The sequence below is a fragment of the Thamnophis sirtalis genome, unplaced genomic scaffold (assembly GCF_051295495.1).
Source record: "Thamnophis sirtalis isolate CommonGarterSnake01/CBP01778 unplaced genomic scaffold, rThaSir2_p1.2 scaffold_2, whole genome shotgun sequence".
NCBI lineage: Eukaryota > Metazoa > Chordata > Lepidosauria > Squamata > Natricidae > Thamnophis > Thamnophis sirtalis.
In genome coordinates, this window is record NW_028261382.1 from 22152467 (window position 1) to 22179480 (window position 27014).

Consider the following 27014-nt stretch of genomic DNA (forward strand, 5'->3'; position numbering starts at 1 on the left):
ACCAAATTCTTCTCCTCCATCGTGGTGCTCTGGTAGAAGAACAAATTCTTCTTAAAATTGCTTCCTCTTAAGATTTATTTTTTACCATCCCCAAATATCTTTACTGCATACACAACCACAATTGAGCCCAAAATTTCTTTGTCAAGCGAGACAGTTGTTAAGTGAATTTTGTCCCGTTTTATGACCTTTCTTGACACATTTTTAATGAATCACTGCAGTTAAGTTGGTAACACAGTTGGGGAAGCCAGATTGTGACGTGAATCTAGCTTCCCCATTCTCAGAAGGTCACCAAAGTTGATTACGTGGTCCCAGAATACGCCATCCGTCATAAATTTGAGCCAGTTGCTTTGGTTTCTACAGACAAAAACACAACTGTGCTGAGGGTTAACCTGTGCCCCCATTGTGGCCAATCTCTACATGGAAGAGGTAGAAACTAAAGCCCTAAATTACTTCACAGGAATCCCATCCATTCACTGATCTAGGTATGTGGACGATATTGGGGTCGAGATTAAAACACAGGAATTGGAAGCCCTCACCAAGCACATCAACTCTGTGGACAGATAGATCAATTTCCCACGAGAAGGTGTCAAGGAAAATAGTCTGGCCTTCCTGGACTGTGATGTCCACATTAAGGAAGACAGAAGCCTTAACACTGAAGTTTACATAAAACCCCACCCAGAGATCAATATTTACATTTTGATTCTCATCACCCATTGGAGCACAAAATGGGAGTAATCAGAACCCTATATCACCTGGCTGAAGGTCTATCTACCAGCAAAAGAGAAAGAGCTAAAAAGCATGTTAAGGGAGCCCTCAGAACTTGTGCTTATCTCAAGTGGGCCTTCATCAAATCCAAAAAAAACCCAGCAGGGGCTCCTCCATAACAGACAAAGAAGGGAATCAATGTGTTTCCCATCTTTGATGGTAGGCAGACCTTCAGCCCGGCAGTGTAAGGTTCTGATCACTCCCATTTTTGTGCCCCAGTGGATGGTGAGAACCAAAATGTAAATATTGGGCTTTGCTTATTGGAAGCCAGCTGGGATTATGATCACGTGACCTCAGGACATTCCAGCCATCACCAAATGCAAGCCGTTTGCCAAGCGCCCAAATTACAATCATGTTACCATGGGGATAGTGCGATGGTTGTAACTTTGAGGACAAGTCATACATCGCTTTTCAGTGCCAACGTAACTCTGAACAAAAGGACGTAGAAGGACAAAAGGAGTTAAACAAAAGGACGTAAGTCGGGGGCTACTTGCATTTGATGGCCAGTGGCTCTAAATCCTTTCAAATAGTCCCTCTTGCATATACTTAGGTGGGGCTCTTTGACAGATGAATAAATTGTTTCCATTTATAGATGCCAATAAAAAAAATCCCATGTAAATTGTGTTAGAAGTGTAAGAAGTCAGGGTGGAGGGAACCCCAAACATGGCTCTGCCCATCTTCTCCAAGGCCTCCACCCCACCGTCGTGGTCAAGACTTATTAGATGCCAGAGGCTTCCCTGCAGCAATGAAGCACCAACTGACCAACCTGTGCATGGCGAGCAGGTGCTTCTGTGTGCCAGGCTGCAGTTCCTGGGAGTTTCTTCCGCTCTTAACTAGCATTTAAATGGTCCATTTGATTAATCATTTGTATACTGCCTATCGAACTCCCAAATTTCCTCTGAGTTGTACATACTGTAAAAGACAATTATATTGCCGCAGATTAAATAAGTGAATTAAAATGGAATTGCAGCTTAATTTGACCTGTGATTTTGCTCTCATTCCCTTTAGAGGCACACACGCAACTCCGGCAAATAGATGAAGTCATCCATGACAGCCCGTGATGAATTGCCATCGCTATACTGTATATTTTAATAGCCTCTCACTAATTTAAATTGAGCACCAAGTAAATTATAATTCCGTCACTTGAGTGCTTGTATTTAACTTGACAACTCATCCTTGTTTGTCCTGGAGGTGTAGCAGAGAGAATGGCTCAGGTATTTCTGGTGGGGTTTAACCCTTTCTCCGTGAAATCCGGCTTGAGAAACCCCTTTTCTGTGGCCTGGTGGTTATTTAACAGAGCGCATGGTGTCAGGCCGGGCCTTTTCAAATCAGGAGACACAAGGCCTGTTTAGGCAGGGCTGTTTTTCCTAACCCTGCTTCTGTTGTCTCTGATTCACTTTTACATCATGAAATTAATAAATTGAAATAAGGATTTGAACCCTAATGCAAATTCATGGGAGCCATTATCTCTTTCTCCAGTGAGAATAATTAAAATCAAATTTATTTATTTATATTTCCTATTTCTGAACCACCTTCAGATTCATTGCTGGGTGCCCAGGCATCCTGAACCTGCCAGTCCAAATACTCCAACAGCATAATCCCAAACAGACGTCTTTTTAGCAAACTTTGAGAAGACGTTGAGGAATTTGCTTCACTTTTAAAGGCAAACGTCACCCACATCATCTGAGACCACAGTTTGAATTCTCTGCTCTTTTCATCCGCCTCTTCCAGACAGTCCTCGAGTTATGAGTGCAGTGGGGCCTGGAATTTCCATCATAGTCATGACAGTCATAACGTTCATGCGATCGGACCTGATTTTATAAAACTTTATTTTCCCACCAGTCTTAAGTTTATGCAGCATCGTTCAGGGAAGGCCATAGTCGTTAAGTGAATCAATGTATTCCTGTGTTCATTTTTTTTCCTGGAAACCTGCCAAAAAGTCATACATTGTGGTCATGTGACCATGGAATCTGCAACCGGTGTGAAGGTGAGCTGGTTGCCACATCCGGAGAGTGCAGCCATGCAAGGTTGAAAAATCCTTCTGTAGTAGCTCCTTAATCCTGCACCGTGTGCGATCCGTGCCATCAGTTGCATCCTCACTGGTTTTAACGGAACAGAATCGGAAGGGACTTTGGAGGTCTTCTAGTCCAGTGGTCTCCAACCTTGGCAAATTTAAGACCTGTGGACTTCAACTCCCAGAGTTCCTCAGCCAGCAAAGGAACTCTGGGAGTTGAAGTCCACAAGTCTTAAAGTTGCCAAGGTTGGAGACCACTGTTCTAGTCCAACCGCTTGCTCAAGCAGGAGGACCTAGAGTCACTCTAGACCATTTCAGACAAGTGGCTGTGGTCTCTCTCCTTAAAAGCCTCCAGTGATGGAGCACCCACAACTTCTGAAGACAAACTGTTCCACTGGTTAATTGTTCTCATTGTTAGGAAATTTCTCATTAGTTCTAGGTTGCTTCTCTCCTTGATTAGTTTCCATCCATTGTTTGTTGTCCTGCCTTCTGGACCTTTGGAAAATAAATTGCTCCCCTCTTCTTTGTGGCAGACCCCCAAATACTGGAACATGGCTATCCTTTCACCCCTAGTCCTTCTTCTCACTTGACTAGACATACTCAATTCCTGCAACTGTTCTTCATGTTTTAGCTCCATCCCCCTAATCATCTTTCTTGCTCTTCTCTGAACTCTTTCCAGAATCCCAACATCCTTTTTTTAATAATATGGTGACCAAAACTGGATGCAGTATTCCAAATGTGGTCTTACCGAGGCCTTATAAAGCAGTGCTAATACTCCATGTGATTCTACCCCTCTGTTTATGCAGCCTAGATTTTGCTGGCTTTTTTTGCCAGCTGCCACGCTCTGTTGGCTGATATTTAGATGATTATCCACTAAGACTTAAGATCCCTCTCGCAGATCCTGCTATTCACCTAATCTGTACCTGTAATACCTAGTATTAATAATCTCTACCTATTCATCTAATCTGCACCTTTTAATACAGAGACTTTTTACTCACCGCCTGGGTAGCACGATGTGATGTATACAATGTGAATATGTAATTTGGGGAAGCAGCCGTGGCCCACTATTTTATTCAAAATGGGGCTGTGTTCTTAAAAATCAATATACCTGTAAGTTACAGCAGCTTTCAGGCTTTCTTGCTTCATTTCCTATCTTGGCTGATACTGAATTTGCCTTCTGTGATCAATATCCAGCCGAAGGTTTTGCAGTGGGCAAGCTTGTCTGGAGGAAAGCTGAACTTACCAAAGTGAAAAGGAACATTAAAGTTTTGAAATGGCCTCTTTAGAGTCCGGAGAGGGTTAGATTTTCCTTTTACTCTAAGGAATAAAATTGATACAGCGGTTCCAGCAGTTTACTTTGTTTTAAGCTTTCCATCCAGGGAAAAAAATGTAAGTGAATATTGTTGGCAAATGACTATTGATTTGGAGAAATGTGTTAAATGTTTTCTTGGCAGCGTTTCTATTACAGTTACAGCTTTTATAAATAACCCTAAAGCAAATTCTTGATAGGAATGGGTTGTGCACTTTTTCCCCCTGTTTAGACAGACATCAATACTTTAAAAATGTAGGTTTGGAAATCAGCTGGATGTGAGCAAGGGATTGAAAGACATTTCCACTAGAAGTCAAGCTGCAGGGGAGCACTGGCTGTGCTGAATCCACAAAGCGTATTTGATCCTGAAATCCCCACCCATATTCTGAGAAATGTAGGCCTGGATCCTGTTTTTCCCAGGCAGGGATGGCATTTGGGGGAGAGAAGCATTTACCTCAGGATTGGAGACGGGTCCTTGAGCATATACAGAGAACCTTCGGAGCAGGTGGGATCTATCCTCACATTTTCTAGTCTAATCATCAGAGTTTCCAGGTGCTTCCAGTTATTATTTGTCCTACAAATACAGACATTTAAGTAATACAAGTAGTCTTCGACTTACAGCAGTTCATTTAGTGACCATTCAAAGTTACAACAGCAATGAAAAAAGTGACTTATGGCCATTTTTCACACTTACGACCCTTGCAGTGTCCCCATGACCATGTGATCAAAATTCAGAAGCTTGGCAGCTGACCCACACTTATGACGGTAGATGTGTCCCAAGGTCACATGATCCCCTTTTGCAGCCTTCTAACAAGCAAAGTCAACGGGGAAGACAGATTCATTTAACAACCATGATACTAACTTAACAACTGCAGTGATAACAACTAGAGCAAGAAATGTCATAAAATGGGGCAAAATTTACTTAAGAACTGTGTCAGCATTCCAAATATCATCCAAAATTAAATCAAAGTCCAAGGCAGAACTTTCCTCAAACTTCCAATTTATTAAGAGAGACATGTTGGTACATCTGTGGAAAACCCGAATCTGAAAGCTTCCTGGGTTTTCCACCCAGTTGAAAGTTCATGATCTTGCCCCCACACCCACAAGTCCACCCCATGGTCCAATCTTCCTCTGCCACGCTGGCAGTTCCACCCATCCAGTTCGGTCAGGTGCAGAGGTGCGGAGACAAAGGATGACCTTGGGCTTCTAGAAAGGAATGCTTTATTTTGACAATAACATATTCTGCTCCTTACTATTCCCCCTCCCAATTCCCCACTAATGAAACAGCATAGTAAAATAATAGAGAGAGTGTGGCAGGCCAAAGATCCTAAAAGGAATATGACTGGAGGCCTGAAAAACTGTCTCACTTAACAACAGAAGTTTTGGGCTCTATTGTGGTTGTAGGTCAAGGATTACCTGTAGTTAGGGAGGGGCAAAACATTTCACTCTGAACACAGAATGTTCTGGAGAAGATAGGAACTTTCTATGTGAATCCAGGGTGGCCCTAAAATTTTCTAGAAGAAAACCATCCAATTCTCCCCCCCCCCCCCCCCCCCCGAAACAGATCCATTAAAGAACGAAACAGAGTCACTAATCCTGGCTGCGCAAGAACAAGCTATCCGCACAAATGCCATTAAGGCCAAAATTGAAAAATCCTCTGATGATGCCAAATGCAGACTTTGCAAAGAAGCTGATGAAACTGTTGATCACATACTCAGCTGCTGTAAAAAAATCATGCAGACTGATTATAAATTGCGGCACAATTCAGTAGCACAAATGATCCATTGGAATTTGTGCAAAAATTATAATATTAAAACAGCAACAAACTGGTGGGAACATCAGCCTGAAAAAGTCACCGAAAATCAGATGGTCAAGAGCTTGTGGGATTTTCGCATACAAACGGACAAAATACTGGCGCATAATACACCAGACATCACACTGGTTGAGAAACACAAGGTTACAATCATAGACATTGCAATACCAGGTGATAGCAGGGTCGATGATAAGGAATGTAAAAAAAATCGCAAAATACCAGGACTTAAAAATCGAAATTCAACGACTATGGCACAAACCAGCAGTGGTAATTCCAGTGGTAATTGGCACACTGGGTGCTATTCCAAAAGCACTGGAATTACATTTAAAACAGTTAAAAATTGACAAAATCACCATCAGTCAAATGCAAAAAGCCACACTGCTTGGATCTGCACGCATATTATGAAAATACGTTATGACGTCCTAGGCCCCTGGGTGGGGCCCGACTAGTAACCAATGCCAAATCCGGCGAAACAACTGGCCGCTGTGATACAATTGTATAATAATAAGTGAAGTGGAATATATCTGTTGTTAGAGGTCTGCAGGCAGCCATAGACAGGCTCAAATAGTCAGGTGGGTGGCCGGAAATTCACAATTGGTTGTACCTTTTTTCAAACTATTGCAATACTTCTAAAAAGATGGACAGCTTAAACTGAGTGGTCATGACCACCATCTTGATATTTTTTAACCTACCTTGCAGACACCCTGATTAAAGTATTCTTTTCTGAAGTGATTAAGCTGTAGAGATGTTTTTCCATATTAAAAATGGGCTGCCCATTTCTTTGGGTGGGCTGTCCACTAAGGACCCCCCTGTGGTAGGATAATTAGGGTGGGTTTTGCACAAGGCAACATCTTGTGTGGGATTGGAAGCTAAGCAGGTGTGGGTCTGGTTCATACATGGATGGGTGCCTGGAAGGAATACTAAGCTAGGAAATCAAAGAAAATCCCAGACCCCTACAAGGTCATCTCCATGAAGTCACCAAAAATCATAGCTTCTGCTCAGAAGAGATGCAATTTTAAGTATCAAAAGTCAAGTTACATTGCGTAACTGAACTAAATTGATATCCTCTAAACCACTTGCTCGTGGACTATTGCAGTGTTTTTCAACCTCAGCCACTTGAACTTCAACTCCCAGAATTCCCCAGCCAACATGCATGGACTTCTGGGAGTTGAAATCCACCCATCTTCAAGTGGCCGAGGTTGAGAAACACTGGGCTATGGCATTTGATTTCAGTAACAGTGAGGACAAAAGCTGCACCACCAAAAACATGCGATATTGTTTTTTCTCAATGCAGACTGGAGCTTATACATTAAAAAAAAGAAATGATACAATAATGTTTCTAGCTGAGTGCTGCCCAATTTTCTGTAGTGAAATAAATAATTTAATATTTATGTTTATTTCCAGGTGATTCCTTTAGATATTACACTAGAACTTCAGAAACAGATTATGTCTGAATTAGAAATCCTTTATAAGGTAATGCTTTTCCAGCACTTCTTTTTCAATTCTGTTTATCATGCTGTTTTTCCTAAAAAATAATAATAATAATTTCACCTGCTTTTTCTTTTTTTTTTCAGTGCGATTCATCCTATATCATAGGATTTTATGGTGCTTTTTTTGTAGAAAACCGGATTTCCCTTTGTACTGAATTTATGGATGGTAAGTGAAATACTATAACATTGGTGAAGGACCATAGTTTTAAAAAAAGGAATTGTAAAAAAGGAATTGGTTGAAGAATATTGGTTTACTATGCCTTAGAGTCATGAAGCGAATCCTACAGATAGTGGGTTTTTTTTTAAGGGGGTATTTTGGGAATAACATTCACAAGGCTCAATGCATCAGGCAAGCAAGAGTTATTTCTTGATTCTGTTTTCTTGAATAGAGTTGCACAAACTTTTTTTGAAAATGTAGATATGGTAGATAATAAAAGGTGGTTTATATGTGGTTTAATATTTCCCAATTCCATGCAATCTGTATTAACTGACAAAACATCTGTTCCGTCATCTTAATAGCTTTATTTAATTTAGTCACCAATACAGATTTTCCTTCTTGGTCCTACATGTTTCTTGTGGGTTGGAATGGCAGTTTAAGGGTTATTGAGTTTTTGTAATGACAGTCTTAAAGATTGCTTTTCTTGGCACTTTCACCTCAGGATGAATTTCTTGAGCAAACCAGCCACAGATTCCTCACCACTTGGTTGGACAGCAAAGTGCGCACCCAATCATCTGGGAGGTCATGCTGACTGGGGAATTCTGGGAGTTGAGGTTCACGAGTCTTAAAGTTGCCAAGTTTGGCGACCCCTGATCGATGTGATATTTTTAGAGAAGAGCAGTTTAGCTTTAGCTGATCATATTTTGTTCTCCCTGCAGGGGGCTCCTTAGATGTCTACAGAAAAATTCCAGAACACGTCTTGGGAAGAATAGCTGTAGCTGTGAGTACCTTGGGTGGGGCAGATCCGTTTTTGAAACATTTAATAAATGTGGAATTGCTTAATCACAATCATGAAGTTGCCAAATGAAGTGTGCAGGTGCAGTAGAAGCAATTGATGGGTGGGGAGGTGGGGGGAAACAATGAAGAAAAATGGGGAGAATGAGAGACTGTTATAATGCTTGGAAAGCAAATCGATCGATTACAGCATGGATTAAGGTTCAGTTGAATACAAGCATATAACGAAAGTATTTGAATTCAGAGAAGCATACACTATATAACCACCTTCAAGATGCCACAAAACTCTTTGTATTTCTGGGGTAAAGAGGGCAAAGTGCTCCGATTCTGCCTCATGTGCCTTTGCACACGGTGCCGGGTGTTCTTAAGCAGAATTGACCAAATTGGAGCGAGCGCACCATTGTCTTTGGGAGCTGAACAAAGGCCAAAGGAACGGACACCCGGTTGACCGCTGACAGAAGGGGATTGCTGCACAATGGCCAAATCAGAGGCAGGCTTTGATAATTTAAGTGGTTTAAAGCATATCAGAGTTATTCTGTAATGCACTACTTAATTAAATTCCTGTTTTCCACACTCATTATACATCAAGCTGACAACTGAAACCCTTTAATCTAAGGCAGACAGCTATTTAGTCTACTTTCATTGTAATTCACAGCTCGGCTTCATCCTCTGCACTTCAGATGCATGCGCAAAGAGCATCTTTTCATCAGATGTGCTCCCTCTGGAACAGTTCCAAATGGCTTTACTTTTGAGCCCAATGTGGTTTCTCGTGGTGTGGGAGAGCCTGGGGATTTTCACGTGGCCTGTTTCAGCGAGCTGAAAAGTGTTTCATTTTCCTGTTGGGATAATTTGCAACTTACTAAATAATTACGCCTGTAACTTTCATTTGACTAAAAAGACTTTCTACTTCTTGGGATCATGTGCAGCCTGACAAGATAGAATTTCAGGTGGCGTCTTTTAAATGTTTTACAGGAAAAGAATTCCTAGTGTGCCGAAAGCTGTGCAATGAATTGGCTCACTGTTTGACAAATGGACTTTAAAGGAAAGGCTCTCACACATCCAAATCTTAAAGCGTGAACTCAGAATAAGGGCCTATCAAGACATATATTTTGAAATGGCCAGGACTCTCTGATTCTAAGAGAGAAGCCCCAACCAGTTGCTGTGGTAACAGACGCTGAGTGGGACAATTTAATCCTCTCCTCCCTCCCACCCGCATCTGTGAACAGCATATCAGGGAGAGAGATTTTGGCAAACAGACCCGAGAATGGAATGCTAAGAGAATCCAGGAATTCTAAACTATATTTACTTGAGATTTATTTTAGCATCAGAACCTTTCCGGTTGCTTTTGACTCTTTCATCTGTACTTGCTTTAGAGTCTGCCATCTCTACTACTTCTATAAGTGTCTGCTTTGGTACAGCTATCAAACAGAACAGGTACAGACTCCAACTGATAGTTAGGACTGCAGAAAAAACAATTGCAACCAGCCTGGTTTCCACAGGGCCTGTATACTGTGCGGGTCAGAAAGAGGGCTGAGAAAATATCTATAGACCCCCTCACAGCCTGGACATAAACTGTTCCAACTCCTTCCTTCTGGACGTCGCTATAGGGCATTGCATGCCAAAACAACCAGACACAAGGACAGGTTTTTTTCTCTCTCCTCGTGCCATCACTCTGCTGAACAGCTAATTCCCACAATGCTGTATTATGTCTAAGGTTATTTAACCACATAGTAGGGCTGTAATACTATTACCCTTCCCATCTGATCTACTACCTTCTCTTATTGTATCGTTATTGTGGTTATTATTACTTTGTTGTGTTACATGTACACTGACAGCCTATGCTGGGGGGGGGGGGGAATCCTTGTCTAATCATACTTAGCCAATAAACCTGTCCTGTCCTGTCCTACCCTATTGCAATCACCCTACCACAAAAATATGTGCCTTGAAATGCCTTTTCTTAGATTTCTTTCTTTGTGTATTTGCTACAGCAGAGAAAGGCCAGCTCCAAGCATCTCCCATCAGTATCTTGCCTAAGCTAATGTGGGTTTGGGTTTTGCTTGCCATTTTACCCATCTTTTTTCCTTTCCGTTCCTGATGTAGAGACATCTTGCACTGTATTTGAAGTGCTAATGTTGATTATAGGTTCTTTCTCTCCCTCCCCCCTCAGATGTGTCCTTAAACTGTCAAGAAAATGAGTGATTGATGGCAGGTACAACAACTGCTGTGTCAAGGCTCTGTCAAGTCATTGTTATCTAATCTACCATATACCAAGTTCCTCCAATAGCTTCTGGAGTACCTGATGAAAGCTGTTCTTTGCTGGCATCTCTTTTAACACCTGAATGCTTAATACTTTGTGTGTATGTGCCCCAGATTGGAAAATGTCCTTTTGTTTCGTGTAAATGAATAGTGAGATGTCTGATCGATGCCTGAGAGGCTGTGGGAGATCTTTGGACCTGTTCTTATCAAGCAGTCTTAAACACAGACATGAAAATCACTCTATTATTTAGGTAACAGGACACTTTTATAGCCATTCATTCAACAGATACACCCAACCACTAAAGGAGTCTCTGCACTTCTACATGTGGGAGTTCTGTTCTCTACCTTGACCGCATTCTTACATTTCATGTAAAAAATCCATCATTGCAAATCCATGCAAATTGTGTGATTTTCTTTGTAATAAAAAGAAAATGCTACTTCCAGGCGGTTGGTGAGCTGACATGTTGCTACATTATTATGCAGTAAAAAACAAAGGCACTTAGTTACCTCTTCATTATGTATATCACTGTTTCCCCCTCTGTCTATCTGTCTGTCTGTCTGTCTGTCTGTCTGTCTCTCTCTCTCTCTCATAATACAATATTTGCATAGTTGGTCTGAAAACATAAGACTGTTTGCTTTCCATAATAAAGTCTATAGATGGTGGCCATTTTTAAAAACATAAGTGAAGATTTATTCTCGTACCTTAGTTTATTGCAAGAGAGAACTGGTGGTTTCTAGACTCCAAGAAGAAAAAAGAGAAATGCTTCTTTGACTAAAGCTCAACTCCTGTTGAACATGGACAAGTCAAAAGGTTTGGAAGAAGGCAAGAGAAAATACTAGGGGGGGAGGGGGAATTCCAGGGAAGACGTTTTCTCTTGCCTTCTTCCAACCTTTTGACTTTCCAGTGTGGCCAACAGCCCTAGAAAGACTTAGCTACATCAACGAGGTAAGAATGGAGAGGATCCTCAAAGGGAAAAGCAGATTTACTCTCTGCTGAGTCCTGACCCAATCAATTCAGTGGAAATGTGACGGTCGCTGTTTTATTTGCTTTCTTGTGCAACTTTTGCATCACTAAATAGATTTCAGTCCTAGCTCTTGAAAATGAAAATGTGCATCTCCATGTTATCTATGTATTAAATATATTAACCCATTTCTTCTTCCTCCCCCCTGATTTGTAGGTTGTTAAAGGCCTTACATATTTATGGAGCTTAAAAATTTTACATAGAGGTGAGTTGCATGTTTGTTCTTTTATGTTTCAGCTGAATGTCACAATTCAGATTTAATTTCAGGAAAGGAATTTTGAGATCTTAAAATCAACTGGCTTGTGGTGGAATTTAAGGCAATACATTCTCTGACTCTTTTAACAGCACTCTGTGATGTCATGCTGGCCCCTTGACCACAGAAAGCTCTTTGGACAGCACTGGCTCAGCAGTCTTGAAATGGAGATGAGCTCCATCCCTTTAAAGTCAGCAATAATTAGTGGAGTAAAATCCATCTTTATCTCCTTTATCTTTTTTCTTTGCCTCAGTGAAGGTCTATGAAGATCTGTTTTCAGATAGACTGGGTTGAGAGTCAGAACAAAGTAAGGTTTCAAGATAGAACCTTTGTGAGGTTTCACTTGTTCATGTACTTGGAATATCCAATATCAGCCAATTAAATAATAATAGATGAGTTTGCTTTTGTCACCCGGCATCTTCCTGGAGCTTTTCTGGTAGTGATCTTCTTCTCTGTTTCCTTATCTTGCTAGACTTCTTGAGGGGGGGAGGGATTGATCTTTTGTCAGTCCCCAGTTGCTTTCTTCTTCTCCTCCTCCTCTTCCTCCTCCTCCTTCTTCCTAGAGTATTTCTTGCAAGTGTAGGGTCCACTTTTCAGATTTTCAGATCATTGAATGCCACTTGGCATGGTCAGTTGTGTCTGCAAGGCTTGCATATCTTTGTCGGTGCTATCTTGCCATCTCTGTTTTGGATGCCTGCGAGGTCGCTGGCCATTGACTTCTAGTTGGTAGGTAGTCTTGGCCACAGTGGAAAGTGCCACTCGCTGTACATGTCCATACCGGTGGAGTCGGCCTTCTCTCATCTTCTCTATAATTGGTGCCACACCAAAATGCTGTTGGTGCTGACATGGTCAAGAAGGGAGATGCCCGATATGCAACAGAGCCTTCGCATTTCCATGGCATGGAGAGAGCTTTCAGTCCCTGTTGTTGCTGCCCAGCATTCAGTGCCATACAGTGCCATACCGGTCCCTGCTGCCCAAAAGGTTGGGGCCCACTGCACTAGACCATTTGACCAGGCATAGAAAGCAACTCTCAAAGGGTCTAGTGAAGGCTTTTGGGCACTGGTTCCATGGAGAGAGATTTTACTGTGGACCGGAGTGGGCGTAGTTTTGTGTACTGCCAGCATCCCATGGATGGGACTCCGCTTGTTTGCAGAGCCCAGTTACTGGCATGCCGAGGCCTGGTGCTGGTACTTGGACTGGAGGTTGGGGAGCCTTGATCTAGTGTATGAGGGAACAGATCTTTTTTTCTTTGCTAAGGGTTGCCTTTTCATACTTCTTCCGTCAGCTGCTGCTAAAACGTAGATTTTTTGCACCATGGAAATGAAAAACATTCAGGGTAGAATATTTTGCCAAGAAGAGAGAGAACCACCTAACCTGTGCAAGAGATTATATGTGCCTTGCATTTTAGCCATCTCTAGAAAAAGCAAAGTCCAGGGCAGCAGTCTTGACACCCTGGGGCAGTGATGGCTAACCTTTTTCTAAAGGTCTGCCAAAATTGTGTGCCCGCACGCTATTATGCGTGCACATGTGCCCACCCATCTGCGCATGTGCGCACAACCCCCCTGCACATGCACGCACCCCCCTGCAAAACATTCTCAGATATTTTCCCAGAAGTTCATTCCCAAACTTCCGGTTTGCCCATTGGGCCGTTTTTCACCCTCCCCAGGCTTCAAGAAAGCCTCCGGAGCTGGAGAGGGTGAAAAACGGCCCAACTGAAAGTTCAGGAACAGTGAAAACGCCTTTCTCCGTCCCTCCGGAAAGCCAAAAATCAGCTGAGGGCTGCCGTGCCGGCAAATATGGCATAGGTTCGCCATCAGGGCCCTGAGGAAAGGAAAAGAAACCTTGTGTTGCTAGTTCTAATGAGTTCCTAGTCATTTGCATTTCTTACTGGGGATTGTATTGTACAGGTTTCTCCAACTCTGGAATTTGGTGCTGTGCTGGTGGGATGTGCAATACATTTCATTCTGAATTGTTTCAAATGCAAAAGATCCAGGAAATGCCACGGCTTTTTAGCTCAAAAGACTTCCAGGCTGCTCAAGGCGGGATGGTTGCAGAGTTTCACCCTTGAAACAATTCAGGATGAAATATTTTGCATGCCCCTCCTTATACATACAAGATGATGAAGAGAGTCTGTTTTTCAAAAGATGATTTTGAAGAGACTACATTGTGTTTTCTAAATAAAGCAGGCTGTATGTTTTTGTACTAGATGGCTTGAATCTTGTTGACAGTTCACATAATGGCAAGGAAAAAGCGCCAATGTTACATTTATTTCATTGTCTGGTAAAAATAGCTCAGAAGGAGAAGGCAAGACAAGTTTTCTTCCTTCATAAAGCTTATTTTACTCATTTGTTAGATTTGTATTCCACATTTCCCCCAGGAACTCAAAGTGGGATCCTTAATATTCACACTGTGTCGGTTAATTTTTGTTTGGCCTTTAAGAAACTTGGATTGTGACATCTTTCCTGCTCTTCTCTTTCCTGTTACAAAGCTGAGTTAAGTGATCATATATATTTCTTGTTACCCCACTTTTCATCCTTTGCCTTTTTCTGGATTATTCTGAAAGTTTGTTGAGTCTCCTCCTCTTTCAAAAGTTGGGAAATTTTTCCCTTCAGCCTCAAATTTTCCATGACTGATCTCCTGGTTCCTCTTTGTAAGCAGAAAGACAGATTGAAGCATCCCTTTCATCGATCCCATTCCAATCATATTTCACTGACATATTTAGTCTGTTAAATTTTTCAGGTTAATTGCTATATAGGTAGTCCTCGACTTACAACAGTTCATTTAGTGACCGTTCAAAGTTACAGTGGCAATGGAAACAGTGACTTATGACACTTACAACCGTTTTGCAGCATGCCCATGGTCATGTGAGCAAAGTACAGCCGATTGGCAACTGACTCACGTTTATGACGATTGCAGTATCCCAAGTTCATGTGATCAACTTTTGTGACCTTCTGATTGGCAAAGTCAATGGGGAAGCCAGATTCACTTAACAACTGTTGTTACTAACTTAACTACAGTGATTAACAACTGTGGCAAGAAAGGTCCTAAAATGGGGCAAAACTCACTTAACAAATGTCTCACTTAGCAACAGAAAATGTGGGCTCCATTGTGGTCGTAAGTCGAGAACTACCTGTATTTAACACCAAAAATTCAAGTTCTGTTCCACAATCTCACTTGATGAAATTTCATCTGGCTGGATTGCCCTTCCGTTTCCTGTTCTGTCATCTATTCCATTCTGACGTCATCCATCTGGTCCTATCCAGCTACGGCATCTCTGTTTATAGTATTTGAAGCAGGTGTTCACAGCAATAAAGAATTCTTTTTTTCAAAATTATTAACCCACTTTCCATGTAATTGTATTTACTAAATTGATCTCTCCCTGTAATTATAGCTTTCTTCAGTTCTCCAGTTGATGCATTCCGATTACCCATTAGTAGAATTACCTACCTTTCTGATGTTGAATCTAACACCTCCTTTGGAATTGCTCAGGGCCTTCCTTCATTTTGTAGTTGCATAGATTTGTATAACATTGATGTTCACTTGATAACCGCTAATTCTGGGAAATATGTTTTCGTTGTTTATTGGTTTATAGTTGAACACAAGTTTGCTGAAGCCCTTTTTCATTTTCATTGCCACTTCGTTCCTTTCTATGGACGTGTGCCCTGAAGAGTATATCTTGTAGTCACCTGACTTTAAATGGCCCATTCCATTCCATTTATTCCCAAGATACCCAACTTGGAACATTTCATTTCCACTTTGGCCATTTCAAGCTCCCCAAAGGTTCTTGTATCTCAGGTTCCTTGTTCCAACTGGGAGTCTCCTTGTAAAGCAAGGACTCTTCCTTCCTTCAGACACCATCATTGGCTGGGCGTCTTTGCAGCTTTGGCTGGACCACATCATCATCTCCAGATCTATTCACAAAAGTTCTGCATTTTTCTCTGGTAATTAGAAGACTGCCTTTCGAGGTGCCTCCATAATCGTTTATGTATTTATTTAGGGAATTTATATTGCCACCTATTTGCACATGGCGATTCAAGGCGGCTTACAGAATATAAAACCCCATATAAAAACAATAAAGCTAATAAAAGAAGAGTCATATAATGAATTAATATACTAAATTCACCCCTCGCCATGGCAACAGCACCACACACAAGCCATTTAATGGGCACCATCCTGCTCTGGGTTCCCCAGGCCCTCTGCCGAACCAGGTCTTCCGGAAGAGTATTTGTCAGGGTTCCAAAAAACACCCCCAACGAACTAAAACTCCAAGGGTTGTGTTTCCTCAAAGTTCGAATTTATTAGAGATGTCATGTTGGCACATCTGGAAAAACCCAAATCTGAAAGCTTCCAGGTTTTTCCACCCAGTTGAAAGTTCAAGATCCTGCCTCAACACACGCAAGTTCATCACATGGTCCAATCTTTCACTACCACGAAGACAGATTCCTCCCATCCAGTTCCGGCCAGGTGCAGAGGCAAAGATGACCTTGACTTTCTAAGAAGAATGTTGTTATGGCTACTTATCACCCAACTCCGTATAATCACCCCCTCCCATTTTCCCACAGTAGAAAGTGTGGTATGCCTGAAGTCCAAAAGAAGAGCTGGCTTGCAGGCATGACACGTATTAGGGGGGGGGGGGGGGAAGAGATTTTAATTTCTGACGGTTTGATGTTCCAGACAGAGGGGGCCACTATGAAGAAGGCCCTTCTTCTGGGTCCTACCAGATGTATCTCCCTAGGGGATGAAACCAGCAACATTCCCTGCTTCCTATTGCTTAAATCTTCTAGACATACTTCATCATTGTCCCATTCTGGGTTTCTTTAGGAGATTCTTATTCTAGGTGATTTGATGTCCTTCTGGCCTGCAGAGGCCTACCTACCCTCAGCTTCTTAAAGGCCTCCGCCCCTCCTTTTGACCTTATACCAGTCCTCCATAGTAGGCAAAGCAAGAAAGCCACACAAGCTAATATTATTTTTATGATAACTTTAGAGTAAGAGAACCTTGCAAGACTGAATGTGCTCCTCTCTCTTTATCTTTCTGAGAGCTATGGAGGGTCAACTCTAAGATGCTTTCTCAAATTACATTTTTGCACAGGCTCATATTTCTTTTAGCCGGCCATCAGCTGTATTTGCTATTAAATCAATGCTCTCTGGATTTATCCTGCCTTTGTTGTTGCTCTCTCCAACCCAGACGTGAAGCCCTCGAATATGTTGGTGAACACAAGAGGCCAGGTCAAGTTATGTGACTTTGGAGTGAGCACCCAGGTACGTCCCTTGGTTGCCCCGTCCTCTTAATTCTGCTTTCCAAACGGGTGAGGAGGCAAATGGACTCCCCGCCCAGAGCTTCCTCTGCTGGGAGCAGAACAATCCCTCCTTTTTAATCACCTGGTGACTTTTCTTCATCAGAATATGATTGTTCATTGTTTCGTGACAGTAAAAACTGCTGATATTGTAATTACTACTTACAAATAGCCAACTTCATTGATATGCAGCTTGGCTCCGAAAGCGCTTGGACCAAACAAAAGGAAGGGCAGAACGAGAGGGGCGTCTGGGGAGACAGACTGGCCCATAGTAAAAATTAATATTGGGATCAACAATGGTGGTGGGCTTTAACAATGTGCAGCACAAATTTTAATTAATTTCCATTTGGGGCTTCCCCTGAGAATCTTGCGTGAAACTGACCCTCACACTCGCTGCGATGTTGAATTGAATTGCAGCCACCTTTCCTCCCAGCCAAACACAAGGACCAAAGAAGAGGTCAGGCGGCATTATAGGTTGTCAGAATCTGTTGTCCCTCAGCATATTTAGTGTTCATTCCAGCCTGATAATCAAGGTGGCTTTATTCACATCTTGGGCCCAGCTGACAGTAGAAGGAGGAGGAGGAGGAGGAGAACTGTTTGAATGTGCTGGATTTCATAAACCCCCTTTCCAATCGACGGATCCAGCTGCTTGGTAGGAGACTAAATGCTCCAAGCCCCCTCCTTCAGATTTCAGAGTTGCCTTTGTTCTCTCCCATAAATTGAAATATAACAGATATTTTAAAAGAGAACTCTCATTTGAAGGAAGCCAGGGGAGTGGATTTTAATGCCTTTGCTGATAAATTTGTGCCCTCCCCACTTTACATATTTTTTTCTTGATTTATACATAGGATGATTAGTGTTAAATGAGGAATAATTACCTGATTTCCTTGTGCTTTATATGGCTCTAACAAGTTGTTTTGTCTGACAGCTAGTGAATTCCATAGCAAAGACATACGTCGGGACGAATGCATATATGGCAGTAAGTAAATTTATGAAGATGCTTTGGTTTAAGTTAAACTTGGTGTGGGCCCTTCAGTTTTGTCTTCTTGATTAGTTTCTCTACTATTTCTCCAATTGCCAAGTAAGGAAGACCTGTTTGATACATAACACATACATGAAAATAACAGACTGGCATAGAAATTTACGATTAAGATCTTGGACTCGGATTCCCCAACATCAACACCCCCAAAATCAAGAGCAGCTAACACATCCTGGTAGACCTTGATGGCATTCTATTTTTGGAGGATAAAATGAGAGAAGACCCCCACCCGCCCATAGGTGAATGTTGAGAGAAAAGGGAGGGGATGGATGGACGGACAGCTGAAAAGGGATGTAATAAATAAGGCACACAAACAGAATTTCTGTACATGCAATATGACAATGACAGCAGCCTCTAAAATAAATAAATAAAAAGGAATAATAAAATGCCCAGCTCTTCTGCCACCGGATGTGTGTGTGTATAAAAACATGGGGCCCTCAAAATGAAGTCAAGGTAGTTCAAAGTCCTTTATCCATAAAGGTCCTGGGAAGGTTCTATGCTAACCTGACCTTTTCCTTAACCCCCTAACTAAATGCTCTAAGGAAACTGCTTCCATCTCTGAAACGCATCATCATGCTGGAAAGTGCTATGAAACAATGTGCTCTAGGATGACAGATTGTTCTCGCGTGCCTTCAAAAACTGACAGGTTGAAAAGGTATCCCATGTAGTCTCTCTTCCATGTAGGTGGCTGATTGAAAAGGGGCTACTGGGACAGTAATCTTCGATGCCCCTCTAGCAGAGGTTATGGGACCTAAATTGGGAACCATCTGAGCCTGAGCTCCATGGATAATCTAGTGAAGCCTTCAGGTTCTGGAGCTCAAGAGGACAGGTCTACCTTGGTGATTAATTGATGGGCAATATGTTTTTCAATTGTGTGGGAGATCTTGCTTGATTCTCCTTCTCTGCTGGACAGACCCATTCTCTTCCTACTCTGGACACAGGCCAGTGTTTAAGATGCTTCAGGGAAAGAAAGTTATGGGCTCCACATAACAACAAGCCATTATGTGGTTTCTTGGTTTGGCTTGAATATTATCTGAATTTGGACAGCAGTGTGGTTCCCACACCATCGTTCATGGCTTCGGGTGTTGTGCGGACACAGATAACTCTGATTTATTTATTAAAGCACTTAAAGCCACATGATGCTTGGTCCCAATCAGAATAAAGTTTTGTCATAAATGCCCTTTGGGAAAAGGTAGTCGGTCTTGATAGCCGCTATGGACAAAAACAGGTGAGGGCATCAGGTGCAGTCACCACCTTCACAGGAGTGATGAAATCCACGCAGGATATTTCCTACCATTTACTTTCTCCCCAAAGAGGGAATCTTCCCATGCTCTTCTTGTGCAAGCAAGAATACAGAGAATCAGAATTTATGGTCGTCCCAGGCACAGGATTCTTACTTTTCCTCTTCTATACAGGTTTGTCCTCGACTTATGACCACAACTGAGCCCAACATTTATGCTGCTAAGTGAGACAGCTGTGTTTTGCCCCATTTTACGACCTATCTTGCCATAGTTGTTAAATGAATCATGGCAGTTGTAATGTTAGCTACACAGTTATTAAGTGAATTTGGTTTACCCGTTGACTTTGCTTGTCAGAAGGTCCTAAAGAACTGAAGAAGCTTCTTGGATGAGAAGTGAAAGGTCTTCAAAGAAAAACCAGAAAGTCCAGTTGCCTGTTGGAAAAAGCACCTTTGGGACAACCGTGACCTTGGATGGCTGAGATTCTCCGTAGGCCTAAAGGGTGATCACATGACCCCAGGACACTGCAACCATCATAAATATGAGTCCGTTGCCAACTGTCTGGATTTTGATCTCGTGATCGTGGGGATGCTGCAGGGGTTGTGTGAAAAGGGAGCATAAGTCATTTTTTCATTGATGTTGTAACTTTGAAGTTATTAAATGAACTGTTGTAAGTCGAGGACAACCTGTATTTATCTTACTCTGATTTCTCTCTCTCTCTCTCTTTGCTAACCTTCAAGTGAGGGCAGAAGAATGCCTAAAGAAGCTCGGATGTATTTGTCCTGGGCTACTTGCTGAAGTGCTTGGCCTAACTTTGGTCTCCAAAACAATAAGCCTCCTCTTCAAAAGAGGAGAGATTTCAAATAATTCATTTTCTTCAGTCCCTCTTCTTGTTGGCCTTAAATAGCAGTAGTAATTAAATTGTATTATTTCTTTTAATGTACAAACCTCGATTGCACATCCATTTCCCAGGTGTGTCTTAAAGAAATTACCTTTTTTTCCATACTGCTTGTCGATGACGAGGACGCATCCGTCTGTTAATTGAAAAAGCAGAGGATTAAAGCTGTGAGATGTTTCTTCAGTTCTTCAACATCCTTTGTGTTTAACATAATTTGTTTCATCCAAGTTCTTACTTTGGGGAGGTGGGTTGAATCTTAAAAGAAAAACATGTATATCACTCAGTGAAGCCAGAGAATGTATCCCATCCCATCTGGTGCCATCAGGATGAGATTGAAAAATGTAACTTTTCTGGAGGCTTCATGCCAACCAGAAGTTCAGATTGCCGACATGGGACTGAATAAAATACAGACTTCAAGACTGGTAGAGAGTTCTCTTCCTTTAGAGGCTCCTAACCAAACCCAGGGGCTGACCTGATAGCAGCCTTCCAGTATTTGAGGGGCTGCCACAGAGAAGTGCGGGCCAACTTATTTTCCAAAGCACCAAAAGGCAGGACAAGAAACAATGGATGGAAACTAATCAAGGAGAGAAGCAAACCTGGAATTAAGGAGAAACTTCCTAACAGTGAGAACAATTCACCAGTGGAACATCTCGCCACCAGAAGTTGTGGGTCCTCCATCACTGGAGGCTTTTAAGAAGAGACTGGACAGCCGCTTGTCTGGAATTGTATAGGGTCTCCTCCTTGAGCTGGGGGCTGGACTGGAAGACCTCCAAGGTCTCTTCCAACTCTCTATTCTGACCCTTTCCAGTGTGCCCTCAGACTCCACCTGTGGCCAGAAGCCCCTTCATGAAACATGTCCAAGGATCTGCGCATCTCAAAGATATGATTCTTTCTGCAATTATTTTACAGACGTGAGTGAGCCTATGTGCCAACTGTCTCACAGCAGCTGCTGTCAGGCATTCACAGAGCTACCTCCCAAATGTTGAGCAGTCGGCCTGCTGTTGCCCTGGATGTGAGCAACTCGAAAATGTTGCTTAAAATGTTCCTCAGCCAGCGAAGCTGGGAGTTGAAGTCCACAAGTCTTAAAGTTGCCGCGGTTGGAGGTTGCTTAGGAGGTCAAAAATGCTTTGGCCAACCTTCTGCCTTTTTAGCCTTTTGGCTTTGGGGAAAACGAGGTCTAAGCAACACATGCAGTGCTGTGAAATTGCTCCTCAGCATAATCCTTTGCTTATCGTTGTATAGGTAGTCCTTGATGTACAACCACAGTTGAGCCCCAAATTTCTGCTGCTAAGCGAGACATTTGTTAGCTGAGTTTTGTTCCATTTTACAACCTTTCTTGCCGCAGTTGTTAAGAGAATCATTGCAGTTGTTCAGTTAGCAACATGGCTGTTAAGTGAACTTGGCTTCCCCATTGACTTTGCTTGTTAGAAGGTCACAAAAGGGCATTGCGTAACCCCGGGACACTGCGGTCGTCATAAATATGAATCAATTGCCAAGCACCTGAATTTTGATCACATGACCATGGGGAATACTGCAACAGTTGTAAGTCTGAGAAAAATGGTCATAAGTCACTTTTTCAGTGATGTTGTTCCTTTGAACAGTCACTAAATGAACTGTTGTAAGTTGAGGACTACCTGTACTTCCACAGCAAGCAATTCAAAAGGTGCCCAAAAATGCTGAGCCTTGCATGAAATGCGCAAGGACAGAGCATGGATCCAAGGAGACTCTTTGGGTTAGAAATATCTGAAAGCTGATGAAATGTTCAACACGGACACCAAAGCCTGGCTGGATTTTGCACCAGCCAAGATGGGTTGGTTATTTCCCAGCTCTGGGCTGGTGCAGCCCTTATTAGGATGTCTCCTTATCTTCTCTGGCGAGCATCATGGGCAACGGAGTAGGCAGAGGAAGAGGAGGAGGAGGACGCTGCAGGCTAGGGAGGTTGTGAGTGGACGGCAGCTGCGATCGCAGCACAGAAAGCAGGGAACTCATGACGGACCCCCCCAGGCTGCCAGCTGGATCTCAGCAGAACCTGAAGAGACCCGAATCCAGATCCTAAAGTGATTGGCATTCAGTTCCCAAGCCCCCTGCCCTGCTCAGGTATCTCTGCAGGCGGATCCTTGCAGGAGGTTTAAGCCTCTCTCCCGTCTCGAAGGCAACGACTTAAAGGCTTTTCTGTTCAGTGTTTTTTACTTAACATTTACTTGGCGCTAAAAGCTCTTGACCTGGGATTAACAGCTCCAAGGACTTACTTGTTGAGCACGTTGAACTGTCACTAATTTGGGCCCATTTGTTTTCCTCTAAAGGTTTCCAGGCTTTGTAGGAGCCTGGGAGGAATTGTACAAGGTGCCTCAACTAGACAGGTGCATTAACAGCACAGTGGGGAGGAAGTTCTCGCCTCCTTCTCTTATTGTTGCATTTCACACCACACCTGACCTCCGCAGGGCACCCAGTCCGGCTTCTAAGTTTAGGAGTGATTGACTATTTGGCATCCCCAGCTGGCTCAAGTGGTATTAAACTGTCCCGTAATTGGTGTGAGGTTGCTGTCCACATCAGCTCCGGAGCCTTTCAAGGGAAGCTGGGTTCTTGCTTGCTTAATGCAGGCAGGCAGTTACAAGTCCTACTTGGAGTCAGTACTGTGAGTTACACAGAGTTTATAGGTCAGCGTATTTTCTCCCCTTACTAGAGAGATTGCCAGGGAGGGCAGACCATTTTTATGTAGTCTTTCTCCTGCAGGACTCAAAACCGGCTACCACGCCTGCAGTGGTAAAATTCTGTGTTGCTGCAATGTCCACAAGAAAAAAATTGGTTACAGAATTATAGCTGTCAACTTGTGCTATTTTTTTGGAGATATCTCTAACAATTTTTGGACATTATATTTACTCACATAGTTATTGGCTTTTCACCCATGTAAACTAGGGAGTGACCAGAACAGTTTGAGAATATGTATTTTTCTAACAGGGATGTTGTTATCCACTATTAATGTCGGTACTATTTTTTTTAATATATTGTAAAAAGTGACGTCTATTGCTGGTCTATGACCATAATAAAGATATATTCTATTCTATTCCTACTTGGAGTCGGGGAGGAGATTATTTTGGTTACGCCACATCCTACTCCTTACTATCCCCCTCCCATTTCCCCACTATAGAAACAGCATAGTAGATAGAAGGGTGGCAGCCAAAGATCCCAAAATGAACCTGGCTGCAGCCCTTACGAGGAGGAGGAGGAGGAGGAGGAGGAGGAGGAGGAGGAGGAGGAGGAGGAGGAGGAGGAGGAGGCAGGGAATGAACAGAAGCCAGGAAATGAGGTTCTGAGTGGCTTCCCCATATTTTACTGTCATTGAAGACTGCATATAATTAAGTGGGCTGTAAATCTATGGAGATCCCCAGTCATCCAGGTCATGATTGTCTCAAAGATGCTTTTCCAAGAGGCAACTGGACTTCCTGGCAAAGTTCCACATTTTGGGCAGAGAGGGGGTCAAAGAGGCCATCTGTGTCAAAATTGGACAGCCTTTTCTCAGCAGAGGGAGAGGGATAGACATCATCTATCTCCACTCTACAAGACAGTCCTTTCAACTGTTCCAAGAAGGCTCCACACCCGTTTGCACCACTCAGGTGACTCTGAGGACACAGATAAACCTCCACGGGGCCTCAACAACTGTATAAAATAATGCAACTGCCCAGTTGTCTGCAGGGAATATAAATCTTTCCATTCCCCACCAGCCAGTCAGAGCTGAAGAAGCTTCTTGGATGAGAAGTGAAATGTCTTCAAAAGAATAAAATAAAGAAGATACCTTAAGAGAGGAAGGAAATATTCCAAATATTCTGTTTAATATTATTTAATATTATAGAATTAATGTTAATGTAAGTAATATTGCTGTAAACACTGGATTATTTGATTATTACATTACAAAGATATTTGTACCCAGATGACACACTGTTTAATTGAATGTGGAATTACTACATTAAAAAAATTGAAAATTAAAAAAGAAAGAAAGGAAAAGCAAAGTCAGGTTGCTTCTTGAAAAAGCAGCTTTGGGACAATGAGGTTGTAACCTGAGCAGAAGTTGCTCATACAGTTGGAGGATTCCTACTCTGCTTCTAGGAACCTCTCTAGAAGTTCTTTAAATACAGTGTCTCAGCCAGTGAAGACAGCTTTGGGGGCTGAGGAATTCTGGGAATTGAAGTCCACAGGTCATTAAGGTGCCATAGTTTTCCACCCTCACTAGCTTAAGAGGATGGTGCCAACATTGGCTCCGAATACAGTTGTGTTCCTGGTGTCCTCCTAGACAAAGTAGATCTAGAAGAGCTTTTATTGAGCTTTGACTATTGCATCAGTTATGGCATTGCCTAGAATAGGGGTCTCCAACCGTGGCAACTTTAAGACTTGTGGACTTCAACTCCCAGAGTTCCTCAGCCAGCAAAGCTGAGTCTTCCCAAGGTTGGAGAGCCTGGATCCAGAACACACCTGGTCAAAGAGCAGAGAATGGGGGGTTCTCCTGTGTGCTGCTTGGGGAATCCAAGCATGGGTTAACTTTGTCCATTAGCCTAGAGACTGAGTTATGTAAATTGGTGACCACGCCTCCTCTGACTGGATGGGTCAGTTTTTTAACTCAGTCCAGCCAGAAGAGACGTATACCAATTTTCTCCAGACTAATTGACAAAATTTTTACCCATTCTTGGATTCAACACGTTGGTGAAAGCCTTTGGAAGCGTTATTGCAGGTTGAGGGGAGAGGCGGCAGTTCGCTGCCTGCCCAGACCTTCTGTGCCTCGTGGAGTTTGGGCCAGGTAATTGCAGGCTCCTGGGGCCGTTGTGTTCGAGGCTAAGTGGCTGCGGCTACCGGCATGGGCTTAATTCGCCGCCGTTTTTCGCCGATCGCTTCTGGGCTACTTCCCGCCGCACTAATTGCTTGTGAGCCACCTGCCGTTCGCGCCGCAGTTCTGTTCAGCTTGATTGCCGCTGGCGCCGCCGAAGGCATCCACGAGGTGGAGAGCCTGAGAGCGGTTTATTGGTTGCCGCCCGCCGCTCGTTTCTGAAGAGCGCTGGCGCCGCAGATGGCATCCACGTTGTGGAGAGCCTGGGAGTGGCTTGTTGATCGCAGGACGTTTGAAATTTGGCGCCTGAGTTGCGGTCACCATTTTGGGGCCGTTTTTCCGCGTGTGTGCCTGAGGCAGCCAAGGACCGGCGTTGCGATTCCGGACGACCAGATCCAACTCAATCAGGGGGCTCTCATCCACCCGAACCCCCAGCTGCTCCAGTTAGCCGTGTGGCACGTGAGCGGGCTATTCTAACCGGACTTCACTACTCTAGTGAGGTCATTGACGCTATCCAAGCAGCTCGTTGCCCATCCACTACTCGTATTTACGAGGCCACCTGGCAAGCCTTCTGCAGGTGGTGCCGCTGCACCGGGGCTGATCCCACCCAAGCCTCGGTGCCCCGGGTTTTGGACTTTTTGCAAACGGGACTTGACAAAGGTCTAGCGCCCAACACGCTTCGCAGACAAATCGCAACCTTGGCCACGGTGATTGGGGGCGGCCAGGGTCGTTCATTGTCTCATCATTCACAGGTCAAATCCTTCTTAAAAGGGGCTGCTACCTCAGACCTCAGACCGTGCATTGTTACCCTACCTGGGACTTGACGTTAGTGCTCAGGGCTCTTATGGCCTCTCTATTCGAGCCTATTACTTCTATCAGCCTTCGATTGCTGACTCTTAAGACTGTATTTTTGGTAGCGATTACATCGGCCAGACGGGTGTCCGAATTGGCAGCGCTGTCAGTTCAAGCGGATCTCTGCATATCTCATTCCAACAGAGTCGTCCTTCCTACCAAAAATCAACACGTTGTTCCACATGGCTCAGGAGCTCATCCTTCCGGACTTTTGCCCCAGCGCTTCTCATCCGCAGGAACGCCAGTGGCATCACCTGGATGTGTGCAGGACTCTTCGATGCTACGTGAAGCTCACTGCGTCCTTCAGGCTATCAGAAGCACTTTTTGTGTCCTTTCAGCCTTTTGTGTCCTCCATGGGGCAGAAGGTGTCCTCCCATACCATCAGCCGATGGTTGAAGGCGTGCATCACTCTTGCTTATGACAGCCAATCCCAACAAGTTCCCAGGCGCATCACCCCTCACTCTACCAGGAGTCCGGCCACCACGGCGGCCTGGGCTACATAAGCCTCAGTGGAAGAGATCTGCAGAGCGGCTACCTGGTCATTACCATCACCATTCATCCGACATTACAAGGCTGACGTGTATGCCTTGGCCGAGGCTTCCTTTGGGTGGCGAGTATTGCAACGGGTGCTCCCTTCTACTGGGGACCCTGGCCAGCCTAGCTCCCGCCCTGACACTTAATTGCTTTGGCATGTCCCATGCTTGGATTCCCCAAGCAGCACACAGGAGAACGACCGTTGACTTACCTGAATGGTCCTTCTATGTGTGCTGCGAGGGGAATCCAAACCCGCCCGCAGCCCCGGCTGGCCAGGGCTATTCGTGACTCTGACTTATGACTGCTTCTTATCTGTTTAATGACCTGATTTACTGACTTGACTTTGCTCTGGACGTGGCTACCTCAACTTGTTTGGGCTATGGCCATCATTGACATTGATATACTTCTTTAACCGGCTGACTCCGTACAAAACTGACCCATCCAGTCAGAGGAGGCGTGGTCACCAA

The 27014-nt window shown here is 43.5% G+C and overlaps 1 protein-coding gene across 3 annotated transcripts in view; it reads left to right on the forward strand.

Annotated features, from left to right (window-relative positions):
* Window positions 1-27014, forward strand: part of MAP2K5 (mitogen-activated protein kinase kinase 5) — a 181083-nt gene that overhangs the window by 62577 nt on the left and 91492 nt on the right. For all 3 annotated transcript variants that reach the window (XM_087704389.1, XM_087704388.1, XM_087704387.1), the window contains exons 10-15: window positions 7306-7374; window positions 7476-7557; window positions 8268-8329; window positions 11778-11826; window positions 17062-17135; window positions 18099-18149. In XM_087704389.1, the coding sequence (XP_087560515.1) occupies window positions 7306-7374; window positions 7476-7557; window positions 8268-8329; window positions 11778-11826; window positions 17062-17135; window positions 18099-18149 (387 nt within the window). The remainder of the gene's footprint in view (window positions 1-7305; window positions 7375-7475; window positions 7558-8267; window positions 8330-11777; window positions 11827-17061; window positions 17136-18098; window positions 18150-27014) is intronic.